The following is a 27,937-nucleotide window of genomic DNA, read 5'->3' as shown; positions in this document are numbered from 1 at the left end:
ATGGTGAAGCGTCATATGGTAATATTACATCAACCCCTTTGCTCTATTGTACACGACTTTTCTGCAGAATTGCCTCCGGTCTGCTCAGATAGTACGCAACCCACCCTTTTATGCCCAGTTTCCCCGCGCTCATCTGGTCTACATAATAAACAGTAATGTCCATGTCACTTGGCTCCAAAGGGGAAATCGCCCTTCATCAGTTCCTCCGATATTCTCATGCGTCCCGGTGTAGCATGTTCTTGCAGTGCGAAGCCTTCTGCAACAATGTTGCCAAATCCATTTGGATATTCTCGCTCCAACTGCCTCAGCACCTCCAATGCCTTCTCCTTGGGGACTCCAGAATTAGAATGGCGAATGGACAGCCACGCTGTAGTCTTGGTTCGAAATGCAAACTTCTTTGAAACCCCCTCTGGATCCACTGCCTTGATTTCCTCACTGAGCTCCTCGTAAAGGTCGCGACGCAGCTGCAAAATCTCTTCCGCTGGCAGTTGAAATCCAAAGCCGTATAACTCATGCTGCCTACTTGGAAATATTACGGGTGCTCCAACTTTAATCGTCCAGGGCTTTCGTACGGCGGCAAGCTTGGAGACTTTAGCTTGCAGATTTGGTAGATTGGTCCCTGGCAAAGTATGGAAAAGAGATATGACGGGAAAGAGCGGTCGCTGAGGATCATCCTTCTGCTTCGGGTGTCGTGCGGCTGGGAATTTGGACCTCAGAGCATTTATGGGCTCAAAGGACTTTGCATTCTACAATGGTCGAGAAGTCAGCATCCAGGAGCACTATCAAGGACAAAGTAATGTGCAGAGACTCGATGGGGGTTGGAGGAGTTGTATTGGTTCAATTGACGTACAAGTCTTAGGAGAAGGCCAACAGCCCTTGGATGGGTGCTCATGGTCGCGGTAAGGCTCTACGAGCAGGATAGGATTGCGGATGAATGAGCTTCGATTTCGCAAATGTCTGGATCACCAGTCAACAAAGTTGTAGTGGGGAGGTGAGGCAGATGGTTGGGAAACTCTGGGAGGACTGTGAGCTCCTGATACAGCAACTGGTTGTGGGCTTGTTGTGTTGTCTGGTTTGGCACATCTACCTTTTTTTCCGGGCTGCGATGGAGGTAAGGTTACGGGTCGGGGCAGGGGTTGCGCTCGCTCGTGCCACTACCATAGCGCGAGTTATTACTGTACTGTACGAATCGGGTCGGTCCTAGGTAGTCAACCTAGGTAAGTCAACCTAGTCAACTTAGCCAGACTTTCCAACTCTTCTCATATCACCAGCTGTGTTCCATGATGGAGTTGATCAGACAACCACCACACCAAACCATTGATTATTGAACTCTCGGCACGATACGACTCTAGGATCCTGTGTTATGCCATTTATCTTTTGCACCACTCACAGCTCGTTCGGTGTTATTCAATTGCCGGTCCAAAAAGTCAGTATTCTTGAAACGACGCCGTACATCGAAGAAACCTCCTTGTAAATCCTTCATGATGGAATCAGTGGAACAAATCAGCTCTAGAATGGGTCTGACGGGGCTCGGTGAGGCTGTGTGGCAACTGTGCCGCACACTTGAACACAAGCGCCTCATTGAATCCTTTTCGATGGTCGAGTTAGCAGCAGCTCTCATCGATTCGCATGGCCCTGTATGGCTGTCACTATATTTTACGTGTATTCAAGGCTGTTGGGTGGGTCCAAGAGCTTGATCAGCCACTCGGATAGCGTAAGAATTTTGAAAATAGAATAGGCAAGTTGATCGCAGATGTAGGTGACGTGCAGATTTGCTCAAGGCAGACACCAACAGGCCAACTTGGATTCATATACCTGCTCATCGTTCGAAGAATTGCTTTGGACACTGTTTTCCAAGTCCTTCGAATCCTCGTTACTATACGCAAATTATTCTTCGCTATCAAGCATTGAACATGGGTTCTTTCATTAAGTAAAAATGGCATCCTTCAATAATCAGACACAATACTCTATGCTGCCCAGGGCTTCCGAGGAAACAGATCATGATGCTTCACCTCACACGCATCTGCTTCCTACCTCAGAGAGCAGTCCGGTTCGACACATGCCTACTGCTTGTTCTATCACATTGAGTCCTGTACTCATTCTCAGAATCATCTCATTCATTCTCGCTCTTGCAGCATTCATCGTCTTTGTTGTTGATGGTCGCGAAGCATTCATTGCTGCCGATATTTTCCTGGCGCTCCTTATGATCCTCAATCTTCTGAGCGTCGTTCAATATTCATTCGATCACGTCTTCAAAGTGACCGTAGAGCTTCGCCAGAGTGCTTGGAGACATGATATTGGAGGAAGCTATGGCAAGACAAAGACAGTCACGTACGCGGATATCGGTCTGAGCGCTGCTTTAACACTTTGCTTGCTTCTTGGGAACGCCCTTACGAATCGCTACTATGGTGGACCGTACAAGGCCGGAGTGGTTGTCGGCTACTTTGTTGTGTAAGTCTTCTCCAATACCCCACTTGAAACCCTTGCTGACTGAGGTACAGACTCTGCCAGGTGTTGGTCACTGTTCCTGTCTTTGACCAGAAAAGCTTGACACTCACAGCAAGATTGACCGACTTGAAGCCGAAGTTTGCTCCTCGGGACAATAAACTTCCAACTCAAGCTCCGAGTGGCGTTGGTGGAGCTGATACGGGCTCTGCTCGACGAAGGGCTACCGAGAGCGAGGAGCCGAGACACAGTCCTGAGGAGCTCGTTTAAAGAGGACATTATGTCAGAATGGCTTGATCAATATCATACTAGTTGAAGTCCCTTCGTCGACAGACTGACGAACTAAGATTGGGTCACGAGTTGCCAGAGAACGATATTATTTTGTAGAAGTCAAGAAGGCTGAAAGTACATCTGGGCATGGAGTTTGTTATAATCATGATCATGTCGGTTCATTGAAATTCTTAAGCTCTTCAGCGTACTATTTCATTCCTTCAATCTATCCCAGATCTCCTTCGAGGAAAGCATCGTGCTCACTACACTCGAGAAACCCACGACGGAAGCTGATGTTCTGATCCAACCAGTGACAAATCCCGGACTTAGAAGATCGAAACCATCAATAACCATTTTCGTCTTAACTCCGTCCATTTTAACCTTCCGCTTCACTTCAAAGTCTCGAATATCTTTTGCTTCCACGTCAGACAAAGCAGCGGATCCGGTTGCCTCGTCCATCTTCTTGCTTGCAACCTGATACCTCTCATTACTTGCATCCATGTACTGTAACAAGCCCCACAGGATTGAGCAGACCAAAGAATAGAACCAGAACTTGTTCCCTTCCAGCAAGCAATTTCCCGCTAAAGGTGTTGCCCAATACCCCATTGCGTCAAGCTACCCAAACCGTTAGTCGACGTCCCAAGCCAGGATAACTTTCAACCCACAATCCTGTGTGGACGTGGGAATCTCGAACAGAAGTTGGGACTTACAATAGTGACAGACTCTAAAAACATATAACTCCCAAGACATGACCATTTTCCAACGGCAAAAACGCCACGCACGCCATCAACGGTACGAAAGCAGTCATACGCCCTCGAAAAACATTCCAGGAAGCGGAAAAAGCGGAAATACCGGCGTCCTATGCAATACTGTAAGCTTTGCTCTAGAATCCACCATTAAAGCATGATGTAAAACTGTGACGGATTCGTGGCGTAGCTAGCTGCACCGAATGGCAGCCTGGCACGAGGATTGGGAATCATATAGATCTTACCTAGTGCAAACTGCGCACGTAAATGAAGCCATGTCGTTGCATTTTCGAGGGATGTGGCGTTTGCTGCGAAGATTTGGCAGATGGATTGGAAGAGTCGAAGGATCTTTTCGAGGGCGGCTGTTCGGTGTTGTCAGCATGCATGTCTGTCTGCTCAGGGGCATCACGTGTATATGAAAGTGAGAGAGGACTGACTGGCGTCGCTGGTGAAGCGGATTACATTTTTGTAGGCGCCCATCATTAGCGTAGCTCGTTATATTTGCTTTGAGAGAGACCGACGCCCTCAGGGAAATGTTGTTGGCGGGTGAGCCGCTGACAAAAGACTTCGTGCTCTGAGGAGTTCAAATCTCAAATTATTTTTGAGACTTGCAGTACAAAAGTGGGGCCACGATGAGGCATTATGTTGAAAACGAATCCGACAAGGTTGGTCTTGCAGGAAAGGATTCCGATCTCTGGAACCCCAAATATTTCCTGATGAGTTGTCTTGGGCAGCCTCTGAAAACATTATGTCGCTTAGCGAACCACTGAAATCTTGCAAACAGCGTGCTAGGAGCTGGGCTAGGTGAGGCTCAAAGTTGCATTACCATGTCACAAAGTCGAGACCAGACCAATGAAAGAAAATGGAGCGTTTTGCTGATACATTGCGCCGATCAAAAGAGCACCCAAGCCGAACGTCAATAATTACAATAGGAGAATCCCTATGAACAGTCTAAAGGCTAAACGTCTATTGCCCAGGTGCAATCAATTGTCCCTGCTGTCTTGCGTCTGGAGCCCATCCACCTGCTAATGCTTGTTTCGCGCCGTGAGCCTTGGCATAGTCTTGCATGCGTGCCTCTAATTCTGGTCGGAAATGTCTAATGAGACCCTGAATAGGCCATGCGAAAGCCTCCCCAAGAGCTGCATTCATATTAGTTCATCTGCAATTTCATGTTCATGCGTAGTTATTGCTTACCGCAGATGGTGTGTCCCTCAACTTGCTTCGTCAACTCTTGCAACATATCAATTTCTCGCTCACGACCTTGTCCCTTTTCGAATCTCTTCATGATTTGTTCAGTCCATTTGCTACCCTCTCTGCAAGGAGTGCATTGACCACAAGACTCGTGTCTGTAGAAATGACTCAATCTGGAAATAGCACGAACGACATCTGTGCTCTTGTCCATAACGATAACGGCGGCCGTTCCCAGGCCAGACTGGCTGTCCTTCAAAGCATCAAAGTCCATGAGCTGCTCATCGCATACGCTCTTAGGAAGAATTGGAGTTGATGAACCGCCGGGAATGATAGCCTTGAGGTTATCCCATCCACCACGGACACCACCACAGTGCTTGTCGATCAGCTCCCTTAGAGGAATGCTCATCTCCTCTTCGACAGTACATGGATTGTTGACATGGCCAGAGATACAGAAAAGCTTGGTTCCAGAGTTTCGCTCGCGACCAAAAGATGAAAACCACCCTGCTCCTCTTCGGCAAATCGTTGGTGCCACTGCGATTGTCTCAACGTTTGCCACGGTCGATGGGCATCCAAAGAGGCCAACGGCAGCTGGGAATGGAGGCTTTAGACGGGGCTTTCCGGGTTTGCCTTCAAGTGATTCGATAAGTGATGTCTCCTCTCCGCAAACATAAGCTCCCATTCCGCGATGCAGGTACACGTCAAAGTCGTAGCCACTTCCACATGCGTTCTTTCCAATCAATCCATCCTTATACGCCTCCTGAATTGCTCGTTGCAAGACTGTCGCCTCGTGGTAGAATTCGCCACGAATATAGATGTATGCAGCTGTGCAGTTCATTGCTCGCCCGGCCACTAAACATCCTTCAATGAGCTTGTGAGGGTCCTTTCTCATGATCTCTCGGTCCTTGCAAGTTCCAGGCTCGCCTTCATCAGCATTGACAACCAAGTATCTTGGCTTGTTATCTTTATCCCAATCCTTAAAATTCATGAATGACTACAAAACATGAGTATCTTCTTCAATTCCAAGCTATTTTGTGAACGTACCCATTTCATTCCGGAGGGGAATCCAGCACCACCACGTCCTCGTAGACCTGAAGCCTTGATCTCGGAGATAATCTATATGATACGTCAGCTCCTGACATTTCAAATGTCTATCGGGCTATCTAGCATACCCAGTCATGGCCCTTCAGCAGGATTTCCTTCGTCTTGTGCCAGTCTCCATACTTCTTGGCACTAGCCAGGTCGGCTCCATGATGTCCGTAGAGATTCTGGAAAATGCGATCCTGATCCTTTAATCCACCAAATTGTGTCCGCTTCGGAGGAGGAGGGGCATCTGCAACTGTGGCAAGGCCGCGGCTCTGCTGTGCTGGAGAAATGGAGGAAGGGAGTCGGGAGGTGGCGCCCGCTGTTGAGGGAAGGACACGAGCTGATATGGAGGCAACAGCCTTGGGTGAAGGCGCGTGTCGCGAAAGCATTTCGATGCGTGGTTGTGCTCAATTGAGCTCGGGTTGGGAATAGACAGGCAGGGCGGAGGTTGAGTTTGAGATCCAGTGTAACTTATTTAGTCTTTGAAGTCATCACCGATATGGCTGCGTTGATTGGTCAAAGCTCGCACGGGCAGCCGGGGAAACTTTGATGCGAACGCGGATGCGTTGCCGCAACATCACGATTTCAATAGTGAACCATTCACATGATCAATATCGCCAACGTTTGACTGCCATTGTTATAGGCATTATCGTCAAAGAAGTAAGCGGCATCAGCTTCAAATAATGAGAATGCCCTTTCTGATATATCGCTTTGCTCCGACTTAAGGTCAACATTTACCCAATCTCCATTGACATCCAGATCCAGCCAGCTCATAGCCAAGTACTTTCGACAGTGCCTCAAGATGTCAAGCAAACGAGCATCCATGATGCCCCCTCCTCCAAAGCCTCCAACCAAGCTATCTTCTTCTCTTGTCATTGCAGATCAGGCTGTGTTGACGGGCACACACCTCATAACCCTCGACGCTAACACCGTCATCCACCCACGAACGAAGCTCAATTCCGGATATGCTCCAATACATGTGGGAAGCAACTGCATTATTAGCGAACGGGGTCAAATCGGTCTACAAAGCGACCCACCAGATGATGACGAATATGGTGTGACCATTGAAAATGGCGTTGTGATAGAGGTCGGAGCTGTGGTGGAAGCACGGACTATTGGAGAAGGGTCTATCATTGAAGTCAACGCCAAGATTGGAAAGGGAGCTGTCATTGGCAAGGTATGCTGGATCCTTGCTATCAATGTTCTTTCTAACGGATTATAGCATTGTAAAGTTGGTCCACTATGTGAGGTTGCAGAAGGAGAAGTTCTACCTGATTTTACCGTGCTTTACGGTAACGGTGTGCGACGTTTGGACACCAGCGGGGCTGAGGAATTGAAACTGAGGATGGTTGCAAAGCAGGTAGAGGTATTGCGGAAGCTTATACCAAGCAACTTAGCCAAGTTTCAATGACCAGACTTACTATTTACAATACGTGCTCTCCCGGGGCTTTGCTTCGTCACCCGCCACTAGCCTAGGGCTTCGTCCATGTAGCCAAGCGGCGACGTCAAGTGTGAAGCTACTTTCATAGTCCCAATCCTTAGACCAGGTTCCCTTTGTATCGCGTCTGCAATCTGCGAACTTGCAAAGGCTTGTCGATTCCTAGATGGTTGGTGATCAATCTCTGCAAGCTCTCAGAAACATTCTCAAGCTTCGGGCGTATCCTCATGCAAGCAGAAAAATGCGGACTTTCTCTCGGACCCTTCAACGGGAGAAGGAGATGAGCACAGCCCATCAATATCAAAGAGAGGTTCGGACTTGTGACAAGGAAGGACTGAGAGGGTGAAAGGACAGCAGGCCAAAGGCTCGCCGAATGGCCGGAGTTCTTGCCATTCGTCAGAATGAAATCGCGCATTCATGGTTTAATTTGATCTCGAAGTCTTCAAGGTCTCGCTCTAGAACCATCGATCCATCCTAAACCAATGCGGTTGACAATGGATCGACACTTTCATAAGTCGCCGCTGAGTTTTACGAGTCTTACTCGCAATCCTTGATTTGAGCTTTGAAATGGTCTCCCATTCTTCTAGAACTTTTTTATTCAACATCCCGAAGGAGTCGCGGCGTAATTCTTCTGTGTGGTAGGATTAATTTCTACTTGGTAGAATTGATCCTTTCAATCCAGGACACAATTATGGGTTAACCGCTCTAGGGGTAAAGAATCCTTTTTTTGACCTTTGGAATATTTTGTGGCCGAACTTACAATGGGTATATTTACAAACAAAAAACATCCATTAGAAAATTGAAACCCAGTAGTAAGAATACTGAGTCCCGTTTGACACCTCATTCTTCCCTCTCTTGGTTTTCATCAGATTTCCTTTTCAGTACCGAAGTCATTCATCGAGCTCGGCTAATTCAGTTTAGCTTGTTTTAAGCATAAGGAGAGCAGATCAAAGTGATGTGTTAGGTCTTTAGATAACCAGCCATATCACACATATCTTGAAGAAGAATGCAGAAGTTACTGAAAAATAATCGAGATACTGCTATCTCAAGTTCTCTTTGGTATGCAATTTTCTGCTAGGTGTTCCTTTTTTGATATACTAGTCTATTTGTGATTTTACAATCGGTCATCGTTACTCGACTCGCTTCGTAAGCAAGTACTTATCCAATCCATCCTCAAAATCTACCTTTGGTTTATGCCTTAGTACCCCGAGGTATCCAATTTCGTACCAAGGACAACGTGTCTCCGCCAGTCAGCGTATCACTGTTCAGCCTGCGGATCTAGCTTCAACTGGAGACATTTTTCGGAAGTCTCAATGGTCTGTTCGAGTGTTATTCTCCGCACCAGGGTGCACAAATGCATGTATTTAGAGTAGAGGGGATAGCGTGAAGCAAGCAAGTCAATTACAACAAGCTAGCACACATACAGCCATGCAAATAGGTATCTATCTATCAATTTAGCTCCCTTCAAGCAAGTAAAATTTGTGATTCCCCAACATCCCCCAAAAATATCATATAGCTAGGTAGAGCGACATGCCATGCAAGCTCAGCAGATCATCTTGAATTCTCATAGCTCTGACCAGAGACTAAGTAGCTGTTCTTCCACGATGTCAAAAACTATTGACTCTGGCTCAATCAACGAATTCAACGAGGTTCTCCAACCCAGCAATGAGCTCAGAATCGAACTCGTTGACCCATGAAGGAAATGAGTAGGCATTCGGGGCTGCTGAGAGATCTTTCATGATGCGGCGGTGCTTGACTTCTGTCTTCTCTGGGCTCAAGGAAAGTGTTCTCTTCGGAGGAGTAGAGCCTGATGTTGGTATAGTGATGTTAGAAGTACCTCCAATTGCGCCGGACGCAGAAATTGGTACGGGCTCATCACCAATATTTTCGAATGCTTCAAAATCGAACAGCTCATTGCAGAAGCTAGATCCTGCATTTGGAGTTGTGTGCACAGCTGTGACAGGGTGGTCAAACGCCACCATATCAGCTTCGAGACTTTCAATGGAAGCATCTCGATATGGAGAAATTGATTCTAAAGGAAGCGTTTCCCGGGTGTTGTCCTTACAGATTTCAACTTGATCTAAGTCTAGATCGAATGGGTCATTATCGCCTACCAAAGCAGAGGGCGATGGAAAGTCTTGCTCGTCGTCAAGCCCGCCGCTCTTCTTCTTGAGGAATGGAATTTCAGGCTCTTTGTGGCTGGCATAAGAAAAGTGTGGTTTTTGGTTCAAGCGAATGCTAGCTTTGTCGGATTGTACACTCGTATGGAGTTTGTGTAGCTTTCGATAGTCCCGTGGCGCAAGATCTGAATAGGAAACTGGGCTAAGGACATTTGAAAGGTCCACCATCTCGGCATTGTTGTCATCCGTATCACTGTAGTGGCCCAATTTGAGTTTCGGCTTGTGAAATGAATCAGCAAGTATAAAGAAACATGGAAGTGACCTGTTTACCTGTGGTTTACGAATGGATCGAGGCACAGGTATCTCATGTCGTGACCCGAGATTCTGTGTTCAAATGTCAGGACAGTTTGAGACTTTGAAACTCTATGAATCGTTCCTTACTTTCTTGTCAAAATTCATACCCCTGGTAACAGAAAACTCACTGCTCTGTTGCTGAAACTCAGTCAGTGTGGAACAAACCATTCAGTTAAAAAAACAAACTTTTGAGGCGGAGGTAGCCTTTCCAGCTGTTCCCACAGATGGCTGGCATTTGTATCAGTACTCTTATCGTGGCTTGGACAGAAGAAGACTAGGAATAGTTGGCTGACCTTTTTCTTGGTCTTCCGTGGCTTGTCCAGACCCTCACGACAGCAGTAATGCTTGCAAGGTTGACCATTCTTCAGCAGTTGACCATCACGACAGGCGTGATTGCACGTCCACTTTCCATTAGCCATTTGGAAAGGTTCTAAAACCTCAACTTCCCTTTTCCCTTTCTCTTTTACCTCCTTTCCAAGCTTGCCGGTCGTTGGCTTCTGGTATTTTGACTTGTTTAGCGCCGCGTCATCGATGTCGAGGAATTCATCCGAGCCATAGTCAGTCTTCCCAGTCTCGACGCCGTTGATAGCAGCGATCATGTCATCATCATCAACCTCACCAGTGCCAAACTCGTCGACCTCAGGGACTGAGTCTTCCGAAGTGTTCGGTGCTGTCTTGATTTTAGTCTTGATTACGACAGGGACTGGTGGAAATTCTGAAGCCGGAACATTATGCTTGAGGATGCACGACTTAACAGTGCCTACAATGTCCTCGCATGCGACCCAGCATTTGACATCAACATCCGGTGCTAGAAGCTCGACAGTGAATCTGATATCAAAATCTTTTTCTAGCCTGGAGATATTACCACGCCAGAAATGGACAATTTTGCCATCAGTCGTTTCAGCTAAAAATGTTACGGAGGGCTTCCTACCCTTCCATATAGGGATCTTGTCATTTTCGTACCACAGGCGAGCTTTGACTTGGATCTTGGGTGAGGCCTTTGGCTTTTCAGTGATTCTCTTCACAATCTCACAAGTCAGATTCAGGATGGGGAAACCCGAAATAACGTCCCTCGTCTTTTTCCCGAATGGAGGATTTTTGGACACGAGTCTTTCAATGCTGGCAGTGTCCATCTTTCCCAGTTGTTCAACGGTTGACACGCTGTTGCTCACTAGTTTCCGTGTTGCAACAGGACCGAATTGAGGGAGTTGTCTCAGCTGCAGATTTGAGTACTCCCAAAATCCTGCAGAAATACTTCGTGCGAGATCGAGCGCATGGCGAGTCGATACCGAGTCACGTTCGTATGCCTTGCATTCAATGACACAGTGGATGAGACGTTGTATGCGATCAAATACGATGCTCCGATCTGTTGCAAATTGCCGTCTCACCTGGAAAAATTCTTTGTCCGTAGGGTCCTCAATTCCCCCCAGTTGAACTTGTATGAGCAGTGAAACTTTGTGATGCGTCGTTGTGACGTTTTCCTTAATTGGGAATTTGAGGAAGGGGGACTTGTTGAATTCACGGAGGTATTGTCTCTCATTCGGTTTCATCCGAAGGTCCCTAAACTCGGCAGCCTGACAGATTACGTGAAGCTTCACAAGTTAGCAAAGAATTTGAACGACTTGGAGAGGGCTTTACAATTTGTTCTGTGCCTGCTCTCGATGGAATAGACAGAAGCAGCTTCATCGTTTCGAACTGCACCATAAAGCGAGACATGGCCACCCCATATTCAGTACTACCAATTCGCTCCTGATCACTGGCTAACTTGTGCTGTTGGAGAAGCAAAATATCTCTCTCGCAGACTTGCTCCAAACGTCTGTCAGCATCTCCACCAGGAGATGCACCTTCGATCTTGTAGTAGTTCGGATTCTGGCGCATCCGGACACTGAGAAAGGTACCAGAGAGCCACCTCTTTGCATCATAGACATTCTTGATGGTTCCGAGACTGATTTCGGAATTGAGATGTTCGATAAGATTGAGATGCAGTGTGCTCTCAAGAATATCTTGACCAGAAACCATCTTTTTGTAGCGATTGACTTTATCGCTTCGAGTCATGATTACAGCGACAGCACTGTTTTCGTACTGGGGGCGGCCAGCTCTACCAAGCATTTGCATGACCTCTAGATCCGAATACTCGACGAGGTGGCTGTCCTGAAAACAGACGGTTCCTTTGAGCACAACTGTGTGACAAGGAAGATTCACTCCTACGGCAAGTGTGGAAGTGCAGCAAATGACATTGACGTCTCCTTTCAAGAAACCTGACTCAATTGCCATGCGATCTTGAAGATCCAAACCAGCATGGTGATATGAAACACCACAAGAAACCAGGTGATGGAGGTCTTTATTACTGACCGCAACGGTCTTCAACGGAGCAGGCCAAACGCGGTCAGCCGGGCTCTGCCTGAACCACCACTCCGCCAGATTTTGGGCAGTAGTCTCACAAGACTTTCTCGTGAAGCAGAATATCATGATTGGCTTCTTCTGACTGTATTGACGAAGCAATGCTGGCAGTTTGCCGTCCAAGACTTTTTCGAATGCGAAGTCGTTTGGATTACCATCGTAGCCGTGAACGTGCTTCTGTAGTCTAATTGGTCGAAACTCTTCACCAAAAGTCTCTCGATGAGCGGGGATATGCTCATTGGTATGATCTCTACCTAGCCAGACTGCAATGTCTTCCGAGTTGGGAACAGTGGCGCTAAGAGCTATGAAACGAACATTTGCACCCATCGTCTTCATACGAGATACGACAGCTTCCAGAGTCGCACCTCTTGCATCTTTCAGGATATGAACTTCATCAATGAGGAACAGCTTGACCATCTGGACAAGTTTCTGATGATCACTCCATTTACGTGTGATACTATCCCACTTCTCAGGTGTTGTGACGATAATAGAGGCGCTGCGAACACGAGCCATTTCTGACTGGCTGGTGTCGCCGGTCAGCTCAGCACAAGGGAGGTTCAGATGGCTGAACTTTGTGTCCCAGTCTCGAACGCGCTCCGAGCATAGTGACTTAGTTGGAGCTTGATAAACAATTTTGAATTGTCCAGTCCCAAAACTTTCTACAGCTTTGCATATAGCCAGTTCAAGAAGAGCTGTTTTGCCACTGCCTGTTGGAGCAGACACCACGACATTGTCATTAGTCTTGTATATAGGATCGAAACACTTGGACTGTGCAGCATTGAAAAGCTGGTATGGAAATATTTGACGAAAACGATCTGGTAGTACATGAGGAGAAATGAGCTGAATACCATGTACCATAGGCGGTGCATGGTTCAATGCCAGTGTTTTGGGTGTGTATTTGTTGGTGGTGTACGCGTTCAGTCGCCGGGGTGTCTGTGGCACATCTTCTTGCTCGTCACAGTCCGTACTAATGCCCCTGATAGAAGATTCGACAGTGGAAATCGTGCGATTCGCAGCTCTTCGGAGACTGACACGAGCTGTTGGGCTTGATCCTTGACCAGCAAGAGGTGACGAGCTATGCGTGGACTGATAGGTATTTGGGCTGCCACTGATTCCACCTAAAGGTATTAGACTGTGTCAAAGTCAACAGCAGAAGACAGCTCACCAAGATTGAAAGGTGGTGTGACCTGCTGCCTTTGAGGTTGAAGTTGATTAAGCCTATTTGCTTGTAATCCTTGAAAGACATTGGCATGGCCCAACATAGACTGTCTCTGTAGTAGTGGTTGTTGTGATAGGGATAGTGCATTTGTTGGCGACGGACCTGGTAGGCTGGCTGGCTGGGGTTTCTCACGCCCCGAGGATGCTTGCCCAAGTAGCATATCAATATTCATGCTATGCAAGGACTGTGATTGTCTGATTGGCATCGATTGCTGCGTCAACATAGCCGTTGCCAGTGGGCTGATTGGGTCCATAGAATGTATGCTGAGCTGTTTCGGGAGAGGTCGACTGAGCGGCACACCGATACGCAGATTTTGGGTAAACCTGAAGTGATTGTCGGCATTTGTAGTCGTCCTAGGCTCTCGCGCAGATTGACCGTACATGCTGGGAGGAGCGAAGGACAGTCTTGTCCGGGCTGTACTTGACGCAGATTGAGCCTGAGATGCGTCTACAAGATCCATACCTATTGGTAGAAGATTAGAAGATGAATTACGGAGGATGGCATTGCAGGAGCACAAACCATACTTATTGCTACTGATTGATACAGGTTCTTGTGCCTGATGCCGAAGTCCAGGTGCAGGTGCGAATCTGAATCCATTTGGCTCACTCTCTGCTGGCTGGTGTCCTGAGAAGCGCTCATTGAGGTAATCATTGGAGCCTGCTGCCGGCGTACTCTGCTGAATGTGGTTATCCATAATTTGGACAAGAAGAGAGCTTGGGAAGCCCGGCAATTGAAAGAGAAGGACAGAAAGCAGTGACAATGAATAAGTACAAGCATCAACAGTCAGTGATTCGCCTTCGGAGAAAGGGACTCAACCTTGGCTTTTACCGTAGCCGTGAAGCGATCTTTGAAGCTTGAAGATCATAGGAAAGAGCATTGTAGGAAGCCAGGCAGAAAGATATCGAGGACTTAATAGGCAGGAGAGATGGAGGCAGGAGCGACAGCGGGTGTCTTGGCCGTACCAGGGCATGTGACCGTGAACCATCCGAAACTCCCATCTTTCTCTTAGGTCTGGATGCCAATAGGCAATTTAGACCTGAACTTTGGCCCTTTCGAGAAAAGGGTAGGAATATAACAAGTTTATTCGGGTGTTACGGTGCCGTGCTACCTAGGTACCTTTATGTAGGTATACACCACGTGCTGACATCACATTTCGCTCCTGATAACCGCTGGCAGCTTTCCTGGCGCTATTCCACGTAGCAGCTGCATGAAAACCAAACTCACCAGCCGTAAACGCCGACAATCATGCTAACAGTGCCCAGATGTATGAGGGGGCCCCCATATCTTGCTTCCATGCCGTTTTCCCATTTAGCTCACATATTCCCTGAGAACCCGCTTTTTTGACCAACCCATATGTAATGTTACACCATTTCCCATCATGAATACACTCAATCATCTCGTTTTATCTTGCCCCTCGATGACCCAACACGTGAGTGGTGTCTCATTGGCGAGGATGGCCGTGATGTTGATAATCCTGCTTGCTTGATGCTCTCCAAAGGCTCAACAGTCAGCATCTTGCTCTCATCCAATCTTGGCGTATAGCCATTGTCGATTGTCGTCTTCTCGTAACTCGCAATGTTGATAGGAGGCGGACGGCCTCTCTTTCTCTCCGAGCCACTGTACAGATATGTCGCAAAAATGACCACTGCAGTACCAAGAATAAACTATTTCGTGGGTTAGTCATTGCTTTCCAGCCAGTGGACCGTACTTTGTTTGGCACTTACATTAAGGGTGACTTGAAAGTCGAAGAAGAACACGCTGAACACAAAGCTAAGGATGATGCTGATCGAAGTTGCGAAATTTTTCAATAAATTGTCAGCATAGTTGATGCACATAGCAACCAGGACGCCACCAATAGCCTGGAAGACAATGGCAGTCCATACAACCGCATTGTATCCATCAAAAAAGCCCTTCTTGGCAATCTCCTCTCCATCCTTGAAGATAACTCCAACGATCAGGGCTGGAAATAACGAGTAAAATGACAACTGTATGTTCCGAGTCCAGACGGTCACATGTTGTGTTGACTGCTTTAGGACCTTCTCGAAGTAGACACCAGTCAACCCAGAGATCACTGCTGCCACCAAGACCGCAGTGAGACCCATCGAATAGTTCATGACAGGTTTTACAAGCCCCATATCCTCTTGAATGCCCTCATATGTCGCTGAACGCTTCGTGAGGCCATCCATTCCACGCTTGGTCAATTCCCTGGCTACTTCCCCAGCGCCGTTTGTCAGCTGTCCGAGCTCGTGGAAGGATCGAGGAAAATAGAATCGAGAGTTGGAATCCGTAATGGGTGAGTATGCATCAGAGTCGGAACTGGGCAACTGTACAATTGCAACGCCAACCGTCAAGAGAACCAGTGCTATCCACTTCTTGGAGGAGAGGTGTCGGCCAAGCATGGTGACGCTGAAAAGGGCCGTTGTGAGGATCTGGGCAACCAATTAGCCAATTCCTTGGGACAACGAGCACTTATGAATGAGTACCTTCAACTGGTATAGAATCTGAAAATGCACCGCGTCCAGGTTGCTGACCGCCACATATTGGAGGGAATTCTGTAGCGTATACAGCATCGCAGGAATGGCTAACTTCCACCCATCTCCAGAAAACACAGACATGTATAGTTGCTCGAAAAGTACCGTTGCAGGCGTTGAAGGGGGGAGAGTCTGTGATATATCGTACATGGCAATCGTTAAGGACACGGCCAGTTTTATAACTTCATTGAGGAAAACGGCTGTTGAGGTAAAGTAGCGATGGCCGCCAAGGGAAGGCATTGTCCGAGAATAGTGCATAATCTGTGACTATTGTTAATCTTGCTGCTCTTGTCCTTCTGCTGGCTTCTGTGGTGCCCATATGCTCTTTGGAGGGGTACTAACAAGTATCAGGGCGGAGTTCTGAAATGTGAGCTATCTGCAATTAGCATATTCCGAATTCGCAGAATCCAGAGAAACCCTACAGTGATGAGAGACACATGTTTCATAGGCACTCCCATAAAAGAGGGCGCCTTCGACGGCGTGTCATTGACTGCCATTGCTACTCCGCTGCCTGAAGACTCCTTTGCCCAGGAGTTCTTTTCCAGGTTTTCGGCGAGTGTGCCAGCAGCACAAGGTCAATGACACAGAGGAAGCCAGAGAAAGTCCAAAATTCAGATTGGTCCAACAATATATTGCCTTATGTGCAGGCCAGCGGTGTGTGGAAAGGACTGAAAACGATGCGTGCGATGTGATGCGATTTGGGTTGACTTGGCTGTCTTGAGCTATTTGCAACTAAGATCGCGCTCTCGGCTCCTAGAAGGCTAAGAGATGGGAGCTGAGCCAATCGCTAGAAACGATCCGCCAGTGGCTGCAACACCCTGACACTGGGGTTTTGACGTGCATGTACTGTAAAAAAGGAGAACCCTGCTTCAAGCGGGTGGTGCCTGTGACGTGAGTCCCTGGACGCTGGGTGTTGTCTTGTGTGGGAAGGACATAGGTACCTAATTTACGCCACGCCACGTATCGAAGCCCCAAGCAAAGTTTTGGATTACAACGACACAGAACATGCAACATATAATGTCGATATTTATACACTGTTTTTGAGAACTGACTAGGGGGGGAAAAGAGCAGGGAAAGAGAAGTCTCTTCTGGACTCGAAACATCGCTCGTGATCATTATTCGTGTCTTTGTTTGATGGTCACATTGTCCCCGAGATCTCCACACTTGCATGCAGCACCACCACCACAGCTGAGCCACCTGCATTTCCCGGTACGTGGCCCAATACCGTCGACCACCCTGACGGCTCTGGGTTGAAATGGTGACGGATGTGGGAATGGTCGAGTCTTACAGACCGCCAAATATCAGATGATCAGATGAGCTATGGTCCCCTTGCCAGTCTTACTATCCGCCGTATTCGCAGTAGACTACTTTTTGTTTGAGGATTACATCTTTTCCCATCCAATCCGAAGGTCTGCTTTAGATGATCTTTTACAGCCATTTTTCTGATTAATCTGGTACTCAAAAGTGTTAGTGATTCGTGAGAACAGCAAGTGCGGGAACGTGACATAGGACAAGCAAGACAATTGAACGAGGAGTAGACCGTAGTGTTCTAGTGGTCTGAAAAGACATCGACGTTGCTGAACTGTTGAAGGTCATCTGCCTTGAACAAACTGACCTTAGTTGAGGACTCAAAGATCAGTAAGAGATTCGCCAGTGTCAGAAATATTGTAGCTCCTCACTATTGAACTGAAAGTTGCATAGCTAAGAAGGATCCCAGTGCCTGAGTTGACCAGCAGAATCGGATGTCTCGAGACGTTGCAGGCCTTAAATCCTATGGATTTGATTATTAGAGATAAGATGAGAGCTATTCTCTCGAACCCAGATTGGTGGTACACGTGGCTATTTACATATTACTATTTGCATTCCATCATCCTATCGCCCAAATGGCGGTGCCCAGATGACCCTGGTATGTCCTTTAAATCCGAATATGGGTATAAAATGCATCCAACTCAACAAAAGAAACCGATCAAAGGAGATTTGTGCAAAGTAAAATGCTTCAAAACTTCCACCAAATAATGATATTACACGTTCCATAACATAGGCTCATCATCTGCTAGGAAGTCGTCGCTGTTGGCGACACTATTGTCATCAACAAATCTTACTCCAGTATTTCTCTTCTTAGAAGCCCCAACTCCAGAAGACCTCTCAGGCTTGAATCCTCGAGCTGAACCTACTGCGCTGAGTCTTGCGGCCGAAGGTGGTGCTAGAGAGGACACAGTGTCTTGCCTTTGGAGAGGGGCAACGAAGGAATCCGGCCTAGGCCTGCCTTTACGTGTTGGGGCCCAGCTCGTCCTAGGAGTCGGATCCTCATCAGACCCGAAATTCAGGAAATCATCGAGATCTGGAGATGGCTCAGCAGTATCGATGGACTGTGAAGACGCCAAAGGTGTATCAAGGTAGAGCAGGATCGTTTGCTTCTTGTCTGCTCCTCTAGTAGGGCGAAGGGTGCTGGCAGAAGAACGTGCTGTAACGGAAGACAACCTAGAGGGCTGGCTCTCTAGTTCTCGTGGAGGGGTTTTCATCGTTGTCTCATGCTCTTCGATAATCTCTTCTCGCATACGGGCCCTCTTTTGGCGGAGTGCTTCGAGAAGAGCTTCTTCTTGCTCAGTTACAGCCATGAAGCGACTGCTGCGATCTGATGTCTGTCGGAATATCATAGAACTTGGTGATAGAGGCGGGGTATGTGGGGTCTGTAATGATTGGATAGAAGCGATTGAGGGTGCCTTCGCTTGTCGGGATGAGGTACCAGACCTTATGGATAATGATCGGTCTTTCTTTTCTCTCGGAGATGGAAGTTGTGAATGGCGTTGGTGACTCGATGAAGGGGGTGTTGCGAGCTGCGGTGGAGGCGTCCAAGGACCTGAAAGTCGCGAGGTTCCAGTGGAACTTTCGGGCACTGTGAGGTAAGGTGTGTGTTGTGTAGTACTGCGTCTTTGTCCATAGTTCCTCACTGTCAGTCCTCCCGATGGCTGAGTTGATTTGGGTACTTGAGAAGTAGAAGGAGGAGAGCTTCCGCTACTACCTCCGCTACTTTTGCCCTTAGTTGGTGGGCCAATAGTCGATCCTGGGTCGGTCTCCGAATCATCCTCTGAATCAGACGAGAGTGACAGCACGCTTTTTTCTTGCAAGTCGGAGTGCGAGAACGAACTGCCTGCAGTGGTTTTCGATGTTCTTGTATTTCGACTGGATATACTCGCAGCACTAGTAGACTCCCAGTTGGAGTTAGGTGGGGTCAAACTTGAAGGCGTCAAATTAGCAGCTGCCATACTAGAGCGGACATTCTTCCAAGAGAATGGTTCCTTTCCTGACGAGCTTGACAGCGGATCTGGAGACCGCTTCGCTGAGTTGAGATCACTGTCCATTCTCGCTAATGCGCTGTCTCGTCCAGAGGTTATCCGGTCAGGGACACTGGATTCGGGTATCCGATCCATCCGCGGAGAACGAACAGGCAAGTTTTCATAGTGATCGTACAGTTGAAGAAGAGTGCCATTGGTCTGTCGTTGCTCATGTGATCGCTCTGAACGGATACTAAACTTCTGGGACTGCATAGACTCCTTGGACTGCGATTTTTTGAGCTTGCGCCGTGCTGATTCCGGGATTAGACTTCCTCTGTTGTGTGACCCATTTGTGGATGCCGAGGATGGAGAAGGTGTCATGTAGTCAGAATCCGACTTTTCGCCATGCCTGCGGGACTTCGGGAATAGTTTCGTCAAATCCAGCCGGCCAGGTTTCTTCTTCCTCTCGGGCGACAGACTTATTTGGTGGCCGGTATCATTGTGCTCATTTTTTGCCCCAAAATGTTCATCAAAAGGGTCAAGGGACGTCTCAATTTGTAGCAACGGGCTCCTTTGGACCACGGGAGGACATCCCTTCCGCAATGCCAGATCACGGGCCGACGAAGCTGACGTCTGCTGAGATATGGCAAGCGGTATTTTCTGTCTGTCGTAGAACGATTTGAGTGTAGAAGACGAGTCTTCGCTTCTCAAGCGCCGGCTTCTAACCGAAGCTGTAGTAGTCGTGCCATCCTCTCCATACCGCCGTCCGAGCAATGTTGAAGAAGCTTTCTCACTCATACTCTTGGGTAACACACCGGACTCATGCTCCCATTGCTCATTTTGCAATTCATGGACACTTTCGGAGGAATGTGTCGAGTCAGATATAGATATGCTCATGCCACTTGATCTCGAGCCCGGGTGTTTCCATTGCTGGTGCTGCTGCCCTTCCTCTCGAATTGGTGATATGTCGATATTGAGGTTATTGGTGGTCCCAAGGATCCTCTGAGCCTTCGACAGATTACTGCTCTCCGACGCGGATGGGGCATGCAACGGCGTAACCTCTTTATGTTTCCGGCCAGGAATCGGAAAGGAGAATTTGCTTGTTCGACCCATCGTTCCTGGTGTTGGCGGTTCTGGCAGATCCAATTCGCAACACGACTTTCGAGAGAAGTCTAAAAGTTCGCAGTGGCTACTTGAGACTGTGATCTCGCACCGTAGATTATCAGGTCATCAGTGAGACATCGCAATGTTGCATTCATTGACGAGGGGTCCGTAAAGAGAGTAGATCTTCGAGGCGGGGTCGGAATCAGCAGTCGTCAAGCTGAAAAGGGAGGTGGAGACAGGATCGGTTGTTAGCCCTCACTCTCTCTCAACTTTTCAGCATTGGTGAAGACGAGGGCGAGGGGAGGCGAGGGGGTTTGAAGGGGAGAGTAGGAGTAGGAGTAGGAGTAGGAGTAGGAGTGGGAGAGGAAGAGGAAGGGAAAAGAAAGAGATACGAGAAGCCAGGCCAGGTCAGGTCAGGTTGCTGCTGGCCATACCGCACTGCACTGCACTGCACTGCACTGCACTGCACTGCACTGCACTGGACCGACCTGACCATATCTACCTAGTCCAGTACAGTAATTTACGCTGCGTACAGTACAGTAAGTAGGTCAGGGTCAGGTAAATTTAGGTAGGTCCAGGATTGACAGACGCTCGGACTAAGACATCCACCGTCTTTTTCGTCTGGTGTGGCCGGAAAGGGCCACTGCGGTGGTTCTGCAATCTCCATTATTATCTTGGACGCTCGGCAGCCCAGTGCGGGGCGACGGCGTTTGCGGAATAGCTCGACAGACAGCGGCCAGGGATCGCCTGTGTTTGCGGGTGCGGTATCGCGATTCGAAGAGCAGAGCTGACCAGAGCTGACCAGAGCAGACATGGCGTGAAAGGAACAGCGCATCTCAGGCCTCCTGTACTGCAAAGAAGTAAAGTGAAGTAAAGTAAAGTAAAATAATGTACAGGGACTCAAAGCCTCAAACTGTCCCAGGGTGTATGTACAGTACGGAGGTACAGTATGAGACCTAACGTCACATCGCGCATGCTCGCTCTGGAGTTGTCCGGTGCGCCTGGGGCGGATGGCGATCATGGGCTTGTCTCCAGGAGTCAGACTGGGTCACTGGATGCTTGAGGCGTTCCGGGATCCGTATCCAATTATTATTGTCTGTCGTGTCCTGTATGCTCGAATCCAGGGGTAAGGACCGTAATTTAGAATATTACGATCGTTGGCTACCAGCAAATCGAATCGGCAGTTGACCGCATCGCCGCATCACCCGAGCCACCGCATCGTCAAACGGACCTAGCCACGACTACCTCCTGTACTACTTTTGTTTTTCTAAGGAATTGAAGCAATCTTTGCGAGACTGTCGGGACCACTGTTCTCTATGGCTCGCTCTATGGCGAAATGTCGGCCACGGGAGCTCGGAAAATTGACTAGTCAGTAAAAATCAAAGAGGGAAAAATAGTTTCGCAAAATCTTCCGAACTTTGCTTCTAGTCGCCATGGAACAATTCTTAACCTCGTGGCTTTGGCAGTATCCTAATGAGGGATGTGGGACATTGGAACCGACATCTGGGCGCTTGTCGATTGGTCAACTCGATAAATATCTCAGCTCTCTCAAGCCACATCGCTTGGTGGAAGCACGAAAAAGAAGCATCATGGCGGCCTAGTGTCTTGAGCTATCGGGAATCCGATAAATTTTCAGCTTTCATCTGTTTGTGGCACAATGATGTGGACTGGCCAAAGGCCCGCCAGCTGGGCTTCTCCAAAGGCTTTGCCCGCCACATAACTCCCTGGTAGTCGATGCCTTGCCCTCTCCAGGCTTCAAATCAATGTCATTGCTTTTACCGTCTCTCAAAGTTAACGGGAGAAGCCGACTCCGGAGTAATCTCCGGCATGGTGTTGGCAGCCGCCATCCTTCCTTTACATCCTCTAGCAAGCTGTGTTTTAGCGAGTTCATAGATAGATATCATGGTTTTGCGCACAAGAATTACATATTTGTTGCGCAACTGAAAGCTCACAATATCACCATCTTCTTGACCTTTAAGGTCTCCAGATGCAAGCGAGTAGTTGTGTAGATAAACTCAAGTCACTTCCAAGTTTCCTCTAGGACCATTTACGTCTACTGTTTGGTGTTTCGTCCAAAAGAAGTAAGCCCAGATGTCGCAAAGCGAGTGTTTCACCTTGACACTATCCGACGACAAGATCAAGTGGCGGCTCAAGCAATCACTCCATTTTCCGACGACTTGCCCGAGCCTGCTGACCCGACTCGGCCAATCGTTTATTGCCAGAATATTCTCTTAGGAGACTAGAATTCGCATTAAGCGGAGTCGTAAATTTGCTTCCATTTCCAGTTCCCCCTAATCTCAAGGTCCGGAATTCGTTGCTAAAGGAGTGTTCTTGAGAGCTATAGCCTGGAAGATGAGTTGGAGTGCTGACGGCAGATTGCGTAGTGGCATCGTCTACCGAGACCTCTCTTTGGGAAGAGTGTTGCATGGTTCTCAGTGTACGGTATTGCTTTGGTGGATATGAGGCAGCAGGCGTTCGAGGGTAGTCGGAGGCAGAAGTGAGGGCATAGGACTCGGGTCTCTCTATACTTCTGAAAGGACTTGTGCTCTCAATAAGTGGCGTCTCGTTTTCAGGAAACTGTTCAGGTAAGTGTCATATCATCAATCTGGTAAAATTTGGGACTTAATTCGCCAACTCACAAAATGATAGATACCGATGCGCGGATTGAAAAAGGTGCTAGGGATAATTGACTCCTTGCCAATTACGAGAGAGAAAGTCGAATCCACTTTTCGCTCCACGATGTATCCGTCCGTTGCAAGATCGTCGAGAATTTGCCTTGTGACACTCTTACTCCGCTCTGCTGGCAATCAGATGAAGTTGAGATGTTTTACAAAAAGGAATCTTACCATCCGAGCCCATGCCAAGATGCATTGCGATTTCGTTCAACGTCCTCGCAACCTGTCCGTTCTGGAAGAATCGAATCGTACGCCTCAATTGAGCGTCAAATTTTCTGTCTCCCAGATTTAGGCTTTTGTCGAACAGATCTCTTGCACATGCGTAGCAAAACTCAGCCCGGGGAACCTTGGAGAGATAGCCATAGCATTCAGCATGATGAAAGGTATGGCATTGTAAACATTGGACCTTTGGCGGTCAGCAAGAATTTGTAAATAGGGAAGAAATAGGTAAAGGCAATACCAAATGACCGTCATTCACAGAGACTCCACAATCGCAATAGATCTGTACACTCTGTGGAGTGGCCAAGTCCTCATTACTTCGTGCGACTAGTTCCTTCAGTCTGAGTCTGGCAACTTCAAGAATTTCTGGTACATATTGCGGAATGTAGAGCTCTGCATGGAATGCAGTATCCGGATATGGCGGGATTGATGAAGGCGACGACGGCGACGTATGGTATTGCTGCGTGTCCTGCCGACTGTCGTGGTCAAGTCTGGAGAAATGCTAAACGTCCATTGTTAAGTGAACTTTCATGAAGGGAGCCGCTGAAAATCCAACATACTATTCCTCGAACCTGTCTCAGAATCTCAGGTTGTGTGTGCCCTCCATCAGATGCGGAAAACTCCGAGGACGCTCTCAGTCGATCGACTGCTCGGAGGCTTCCGATGGAGCGTTCGTTACGGAGGCCATCATCAGCGCCCGGAGCTATGCGCTTAGCTGGATCGTTATCCTGTTGAGAGCTTTGCGGAGCTTGGACGCGATATCCTGGTGGTCTGAAGGTAAATGCTACACTACAGGAAAGTCAGTGTGATGAAGACCAAATAAGGAATGGACGTTCATGTACCTGTGGAAACCGGTTGTCAATTTGTATTTGTCATTTTCATCGGCAACCATGTCATTTTTCTTCCAAGCGATCTCTCTGACAGGTTTAAAGCCTAGAGGCTGGTAGTCAGGCGGGGTTTGGGCAGTATACTCTGCCTGCAGGCTGACTCGAATATTGTCTACCAGAAGTTAGCCTTTGCTGGCTTTATACCTGGCACAGAGACCAACCCGGTAATGGTAAAGTCTTGAAGACTTTTGCTTGTTCAGAAGAAAGAAAATGGTGAGCGATGCCATTGATCATATCCTTAAGGCTTGTTTTCCCTTGTAGGACATTCATACTCGTGGTCTGGGAGCCCCGACTAGTTCTGAGCTCGGTGTCGATATACGGCATGTTCGCAGGTCCATAGGATATATGGAGGCCATAGGACTCGATGCAATTGGATTCACACATTGGTTCCGTGTCAATTGAATGGAAGCTTAGGTCAACCTTGCTCAGGTATGATCTCGCTAGAGCGTCTCTGACCCCATTTTCCTATTCCCGTTAGCCTTGAGTATGTGCAGAGAAGTCAGCACCCACAAGAGCATCCATGAGCCTGTCCAAAACGAGAAATTGACCACTGGCGGGAACATGCCACTCTAGGCCGCGTCGTTGTTGTATGGCTTGGGTACCAGACACGAAGGTTTCGTAAGCAGTGTCTGGATTCGTCGGGTCGTAGAAACGCTTGTGCCATTTAGTCCAGATGGGGAAGACTTTCCTACAAGTACTATCAGCGCAAGAACATTCGAGTTGTGTCAAGTAGATTATGCTATACCGAGCGAAGATCACCTCAAACATCTAATCGAACAGTGGTCAGTCAATGATCACTGGCAGGCAGGCACGTGGAGAACTTGCTGTAGCAGCGATAGCAGTGTGGACGAGGTCAAAGCTGTGCTGCGACTGGAGCACAACCGCCGGTTCTAAAGGCTTGGGGGCAGGTCTAGGACGCGGCTGGGGCCTTGCCTTTGACTTTCGTGAGGATTTGTTGGAAGGCATGTTGATTGGAGTGCAGCTACAGTAGCGGACAAGCGAGACGCAGAAGAAGTCCCTGGGGCGGAACTATGAAGAAGATGTTGGCGACACTATCGCCAGACGAGTCAATCAACGAGAGTGCTGGTGAAGAAGATCAGACAGAGATGAATACAGGTCTCGGTGTTCTTGAATGGCGGGGGGAAGGGAGCAGCAGTGTGCGGTCCTTAGCGTGGTTTGGAGCACGACTTCCACTTTGGGCAGGATCTCGTTTGTGGGAAGAACGAGCCGCAACGCCGTGGTGAACGAGCACTTGCACTTATACTTGCACTTGCAGCGGCTCACCAAGATCTGGTAAGAAGCGGATGGGTATAACGTTGTTTTCTCATGGAGAATCACCTCAATCGATCCATTGAACTCAATGCTGAGGTGCGGATCGGTATTGCAACAGCCAGGTGAGATTTGAGTGCCGAATGTGGATTCACTTCCCGACATTCAGCGATAGCTCGAGGCCGTGCAAGCCCAGGCCACACTTTCCTCAAGTCCATGGACCAAGTTCCTGGCTTGCGACCTACCTGAGCTTGCTTCTGTGAGTTGCTCGTCATTTCTAATGACATCGGAACGTCTTGAGCGCTGAGCCCAGGTTTTGAGAGGACCTACAAATTCAAATGAAAGCTTTCCCACCAACATTCGTCATGGATTTCCCTACCCCTAAAACAAGCGAGAATGGAAAAAAGGGGACTTGTCAAATGCCAGGCTCGAGGCTTCGTCGATTCATACCACCGGCCCCATGCTTTAGATTGCTACCAGAAACTGCCTTCGCGCCTCCCCTCTCTTCTACACACCCACACCAGATATGTATTTCATAATGCCCGCAGCCACAACAAAATAAAGAACCACCCCTACCCCCTGCCCTTATATGGAACAGATCCCCGCTCAAAATACGAAGAGACATGAGATGAGCAGGCTAGCCAGGCCGGCGGCTAACTTCCTTCCTCCTCTCTTCACTTCAATACTGAAAATACGTATCGTATCGTCCAAAAATTGTGCCGCTTGCTAACTTTCTACCGTCCCAATAAAACACAAAGCCCATTCTTACAGGTATATATCACACGAGTTGACTGGCATGACAGACTGTGAAAACATGTCATGTAATCCAAAAATTGCTTCAGCTTCCGCTATGCAATATTTAAGCAGCGCTGAACTCCCCAGATTCCCCAGACAAAGCTGTTCGAAAATCGTTACCGAGGATAGACAAGATCAGATGATACCGCCTGGTGGATCGTACCCAGCTTGCATTCCTCTTCCGATGTTCCGATCTAGACCTGCACTTCCGGGACCTTCACCTGACTGGGTATCTGCGTTGGGGCTGATTTTCCGGAGCATAAACATGGGCTTCTTTCCTTCCTTATCCAATTGCTTGAACAATATTAATGGCTTCTCATCCATCCCTAAACACCGTTCCTTGTCTCCGTACACAATATATAGCGCGTATTGCTCCCAAGGCGCATTGATATTGTATTTCTTCAATGCTGCAGGCAGAACTTTATAGCATGGATCTTCCATACTGACTCGGAAAGACTTGAATATCTCGACAGAACCGTTTGATGAGGGAGTATCGAGCGCAGGGGTTTGGGCTCGCCGCGATGGCGCAGGCTTTTGACTGTCGCGGGAGTATGTAGAAGCTTGGTACTGGTCGTTGTCTTGCTGAAATGTACTTCGTGCCGGAGTCGGCTGGTCGGAGCGATAAGAGCGGGAGGCGAGTGTTGAGCCTCCCAACGTAGGAGGCGAGGTCGGTGATGGTTGATTCGGTGACGGATATCCTGGCGAAGTTGATGGCTGGGAGCCGCCATTCATAGCAGCCAGATGTGATGATGAGAGAACTGCCCGTTCTGCAGCATTCGCAGGATCCAAAGCTTGTTCCATGAGAGACCTTTCCTGCGTGGACTGCATATATGTGGGAGATGATGTTTTTTGATTATCGAAGAAGAGCTTCTTGGTAGAAAACTTTCGAGATAAGCCGCCACCAGATTGAGTGGATGAAGGTGTTGGCGCTGGTGGTGAGATGGTGTTTTGCGTATCATAAGGATAGGAGGCTTGGTTGTTAGATTCCGAAGCAAGATAAGGCAGTGGTTGTCCTTCCTTGGCCATCCTGAAGACTGGAAGTAGGTCCTCTCGTAGTCTAGCATATTCCGAGCTTATTCTGCGAAGCTCCATCTCTGCAATACTCATTCTCTCGTCTCGTAACCGTAATTGTTCCACCAGGTGCCGAATATCTTTCAAGGTTGCTGTTGCATACTGCGCTTCCGCATCTGCCGCTGATGACGAGTTAGCACTGGTATCGGCTGTAAAACGTTCACGACTTACACAACGGGACGTAGTGGTCACTCTCTAAGGGTATATCCTGCTTGGTCTTGATATCATAAACGCTTTTCAAAATCGTGAGTCGATGCCCAACGCTGGTTACCCCCATCTGCTTCAAATCATCATGTTGCAGAGCTACCAAAGCCTCCCCAACGATTTCGTTCTCTGCGCCAAATAAGTACCATGTCCCATTTCATCCTCTAGGCCAGAGTCCATACCTAAGAACTGGTCTACGTATTGTTGCAACCCCAGGCTTCCTACAAAGTCCGCGCATTCGTCTGCAGTCCATTCCGTTATTATCGTCTCGGGTAGTCTATCTCCTGATCCAGGAGCGCCGTATGTCGTTGGCGTATGCTCGTTCGAGGAGGGATTGGAATCTGTCGCCTCAGAATCTGTTGCGAGGATAGGAGACGAGTCGTGGACGCTTCGCTCGTATTCGTCGTCAGCATCACTCTCAGGATACATTGCGGTGCCCGATGCGAATGCCATGGTGCGCGAGACTCCTTGTTGCGATGGCAAACCGGTGTGATGTTGAGAGAGTCCTTGGAGTTCTTCTCGTAGTTGCACGTCCGCACCCAAGCCAATCGGCACTAACGTAATGCAGGCAGAGCGGGCGGCTCGTGGAGGAAAAGCAGCGCTGCACAAGACCTTGTCGCATTCCCACCTGTTGAACAAAC

The 27,937-nt window shown here is 48.3% G+C and overlaps 10 protein-coding genes across 11 annotated transcripts; 2 read left to right on the top strand and 8 right to left on the bottom strand.

The window, feature by feature from the left end:
- Positions 1 to 164: 164 nt before the first annotated feature.
- Positions 165 to 1,081, bottom strand: ONS95_009296 (uncharacterized protein; the record flags this gene model as incomplete). The annotated part of the gene is made up of 2 exons (XM_058502877.1): positions 851 to 1,081; positions 165 to 746 (listed from the first exon to the last, which is right to left on the bottom strand). The coding sequence occupies exons 1-2, from the start codon at positions 890 to 892 to the stop codon at positions 165 to 167; spliced, it is 624 nt and encodes a 207-aa protein (XP_058361808.1). The 5' UTR covers positions 893 to 1,081.
- An 855-nt stretch (positions 1,082 to 1,936) lies between these two features.
- Positions 1,937 to 2,715, top strand: ONS95_009295 (uncharacterized protein; the record flags this gene model as incomplete). The annotated part of the gene is made up of 2 exons (XM_058502876.1): positions 1,937 to 2,451; positions 2,502 to 2,715. 2 exons carry the CDS (start codon positions 1,937 to 1,939, stop codon positions 2,713 to 2,715), a joined length of 729 nt encoding a protein of 242 aa, XP_058361807.1.
- A 213-nt stretch (positions 2,716 to 2,928) lies between these two features.
- Positions 2,929 to 3,944, bottom strand: ONS95_009294 (uncharacterized protein; the record flags this gene model as incomplete). Its single annotated transcript, XM_058502875.1, has 4 exons — positions 2,929 to 3,330; positions 3,426 to 3,574; positions 3,707 to 3,823; positions 3,899 to 3,944. The coding sequence occupies 4 exons, from the start codon at positions 3,942 to 3,944 to the stop codon at positions 2,929 to 2,931; spliced, it is 714 nt and encodes a 237-aa protein (XP_058361806.1).
- A 483-nt stretch (positions 3,945 to 4,427) lies between these two features.
- NDH51 (NADH dehydrogenase [ubiquinone] flavoprotein 1, mitochondrial) lies at positions 4,428 to 6,174 on the bottom strand (the record flags this gene model as incomplete). The annotated part of the gene is made up of 3 exons (XM_058502874.1): positions 5,694 to 6,174; positions 4,656 to 5,643; positions 4,428 to 4,600 (listed from the first exon to the last, which is right to left on the bottom strand). The coding sequence occupies exons 1-3, from the start codon at positions 5,700 to 5,702 to the stop codon at positions 4,428 to 4,430; spliced, it is 1,170 nt and encodes a 389-aa protein (XP_058361805.1). The 5' UTR covers positions 5,703 to 6,174.
- Positions 6,175 to 6,537: 363 nt separating this feature from the next.
- On the top strand, positions 6,538 to 7,146 carry ONS95_009292 (uncharacterized protein; the record flags this gene model as incomplete). Its single annotated transcript, XM_058502873.1, has 2 exons — positions 6,538 to 6,912; positions 6,958 to 7,146. 2 exons carry the CDS (start codon positions 6,538 to 6,540, stop codon positions 7,144 to 7,146), a joined length of 564 nt encoding a protein of 187 aa, XP_058361804.1.
- A 1,091-nt stretch (positions 7,147 to 8,237) lies between these two features.
- MER3 (Sec63) lies at positions 8,238 to 14,322 on the bottom strand. 2 transcript variants are annotated; one of them, XM_058502871.1, is made up of 6 exons: positions 13,786 to 14,322; positions 11,286 to 13,728; positions 9,941 to 11,239; positions 9,735 to 9,785; positions 9,624 to 9,677; positions 8,238 to 9,572 (listed from the first exon to the last, which is right to left on the bottom strand). In XM_058502871.1, exons 2-6 carry the CDS (start codon positions 12,903 to 12,905, stop codon positions 8,802 to 8,804), a joined length of 3,795 nt encoding a protein of 1,264 aa, XP_058361802.1. In that variant the 5' UTR covers positions 12,906 to 13,728; positions 13,786 to 14,322; the 3' UTR covers positions 8,238 to 8,801. The 2 variants fall into 2 exon arrangements, with proteins under 2 accessions (XP_058361802.1, XP_058361803.1); XM_058502872.1 differs by having other exon boundaries at positions 9,735 to 11,239.
- A 332-nt stretch (positions 14,323 to 14,654) lies between these two features.
- ONS95_009290 (uncharacterized protein) lies at positions 14,655 to 16,294 on the bottom strand (the record flags this gene model as incomplete). Its single annotated transcript, XM_058502870.1, has 5 exons — positions 14,655 to 14,930; positions 14,991 to 15,695; positions 15,750 to 16,058; positions 16,140 to 16,169; positions 16,220 to 16,294. The coding sequence occupies 5 exons, from the start codon at positions 16,292 to 16,294 to the stop codon at positions 14,655 to 14,657; spliced, it is 1,395 nt and encodes a 464-aa protein (XP_058361801.1).
- A 1,524-nt stretch (positions 16,295 to 17,818) lies between these two features.
- Positions 17,819 to 20,185, bottom strand: ONS95_009289 (uncharacterized protein; the record flags this gene model as incomplete). The annotated part of the gene is made up of 1 exon (XM_058502869.1): positions 17,819 to 20,185. One exon carries the CDS (start codon positions 20,183 to 20,185, stop codon positions 17,819 to 17,821), a length of 2,367 nt encoding a protein of 788 aa, XP_058361800.1.
- A 2,148-nt stretch (positions 20,186 to 22,333) lies between these two features.
- HOP1 (DNA binding protein) lies at positions 22,334 to 24,725 on the bottom strand (the record flags this gene model as incomplete). Its single annotated transcript, XM_058502868.1, has 9 exons — positions 22,334 to 22,753; positions 22,816 to 22,973; positions 23,023 to 23,257; positions 23,312 to 23,572; positions 23,631 to 23,859; positions 23,913 to 24,069; positions 24,119 to 24,422; positions 24,468 to 24,645; positions 24,703 to 24,725. The coding sequence occupies 9 exons, from the start codon at positions 24,723 to 24,725 to the stop codon at positions 22,334 to 22,336; spliced, it is 1,965 nt and encodes a 654-aa protein (XP_058361799.1).
- A 1,431-nt stretch (positions 24,726 to 26,156) lies between these two features.
- STE50_1 (Adaptor for signal transduction) lies at positions 26,157 to 27,749 on the bottom strand (the record flags this gene model as incomplete). Its single annotated transcript, XM_058502867.1, has 3 exons — positions 26,157 to 27,214; positions 27,264 to 27,425; positions 27,479 to 27,749. The coding sequence occupies 3 exons, from the start codon at positions 27,747 to 27,749 to the stop codon at positions 26,157 to 26,159; spliced, it is 1,491 nt and encodes a 496-aa protein (XP_058361798.1).
- Positions 27,750 to 27,937: the final 188 nt, after the last annotated feature.

The sequence above is a fragment of the Cadophora gregata genome, assembly GCF_030347475.1.
Source record: "Cadophora gregata isolate MNR1 chromosome Unknown scaffold_3, whole genome shotgun sequence".
Classification (NCBI taxonomy): Eukaryota; Fungi; Ascomycota; class Leotiomycetes; order Helotiales; family Ploettnerulaceae; genus Cadophora; species Cadophora gregata.
The sequence above is the reverse complement of the archived record's forward strand: the minus strand, read 5'-3'. Positions and strand labels throughout refer to the sequence as shown.

Bases quoted from the DNA above. Each gene is read 5' to 3' on its own strand.
- MER3 (XM_058502871.1), bottom strand. From the start codon at position 12,905: ATGGTACATGGTATTCAGCTCATTTCTCCTCATGTACTACCAGATCGT. The intron at 11,240-11,285 runs GTAAAGCCCTCT...TAACTTGTGAAG, and splicing joins GAGCAGGCACAGAACAAATT to CTTCACGTAATCTGTCAGGC. The intron at 9,786-9,940 runs GTCAGCCAACTA...ACTGAGTTTCAG, and splicing joins CACGGAAGACCAAGAAAAAG to CAACAGAGCAGTGAGTTTTC.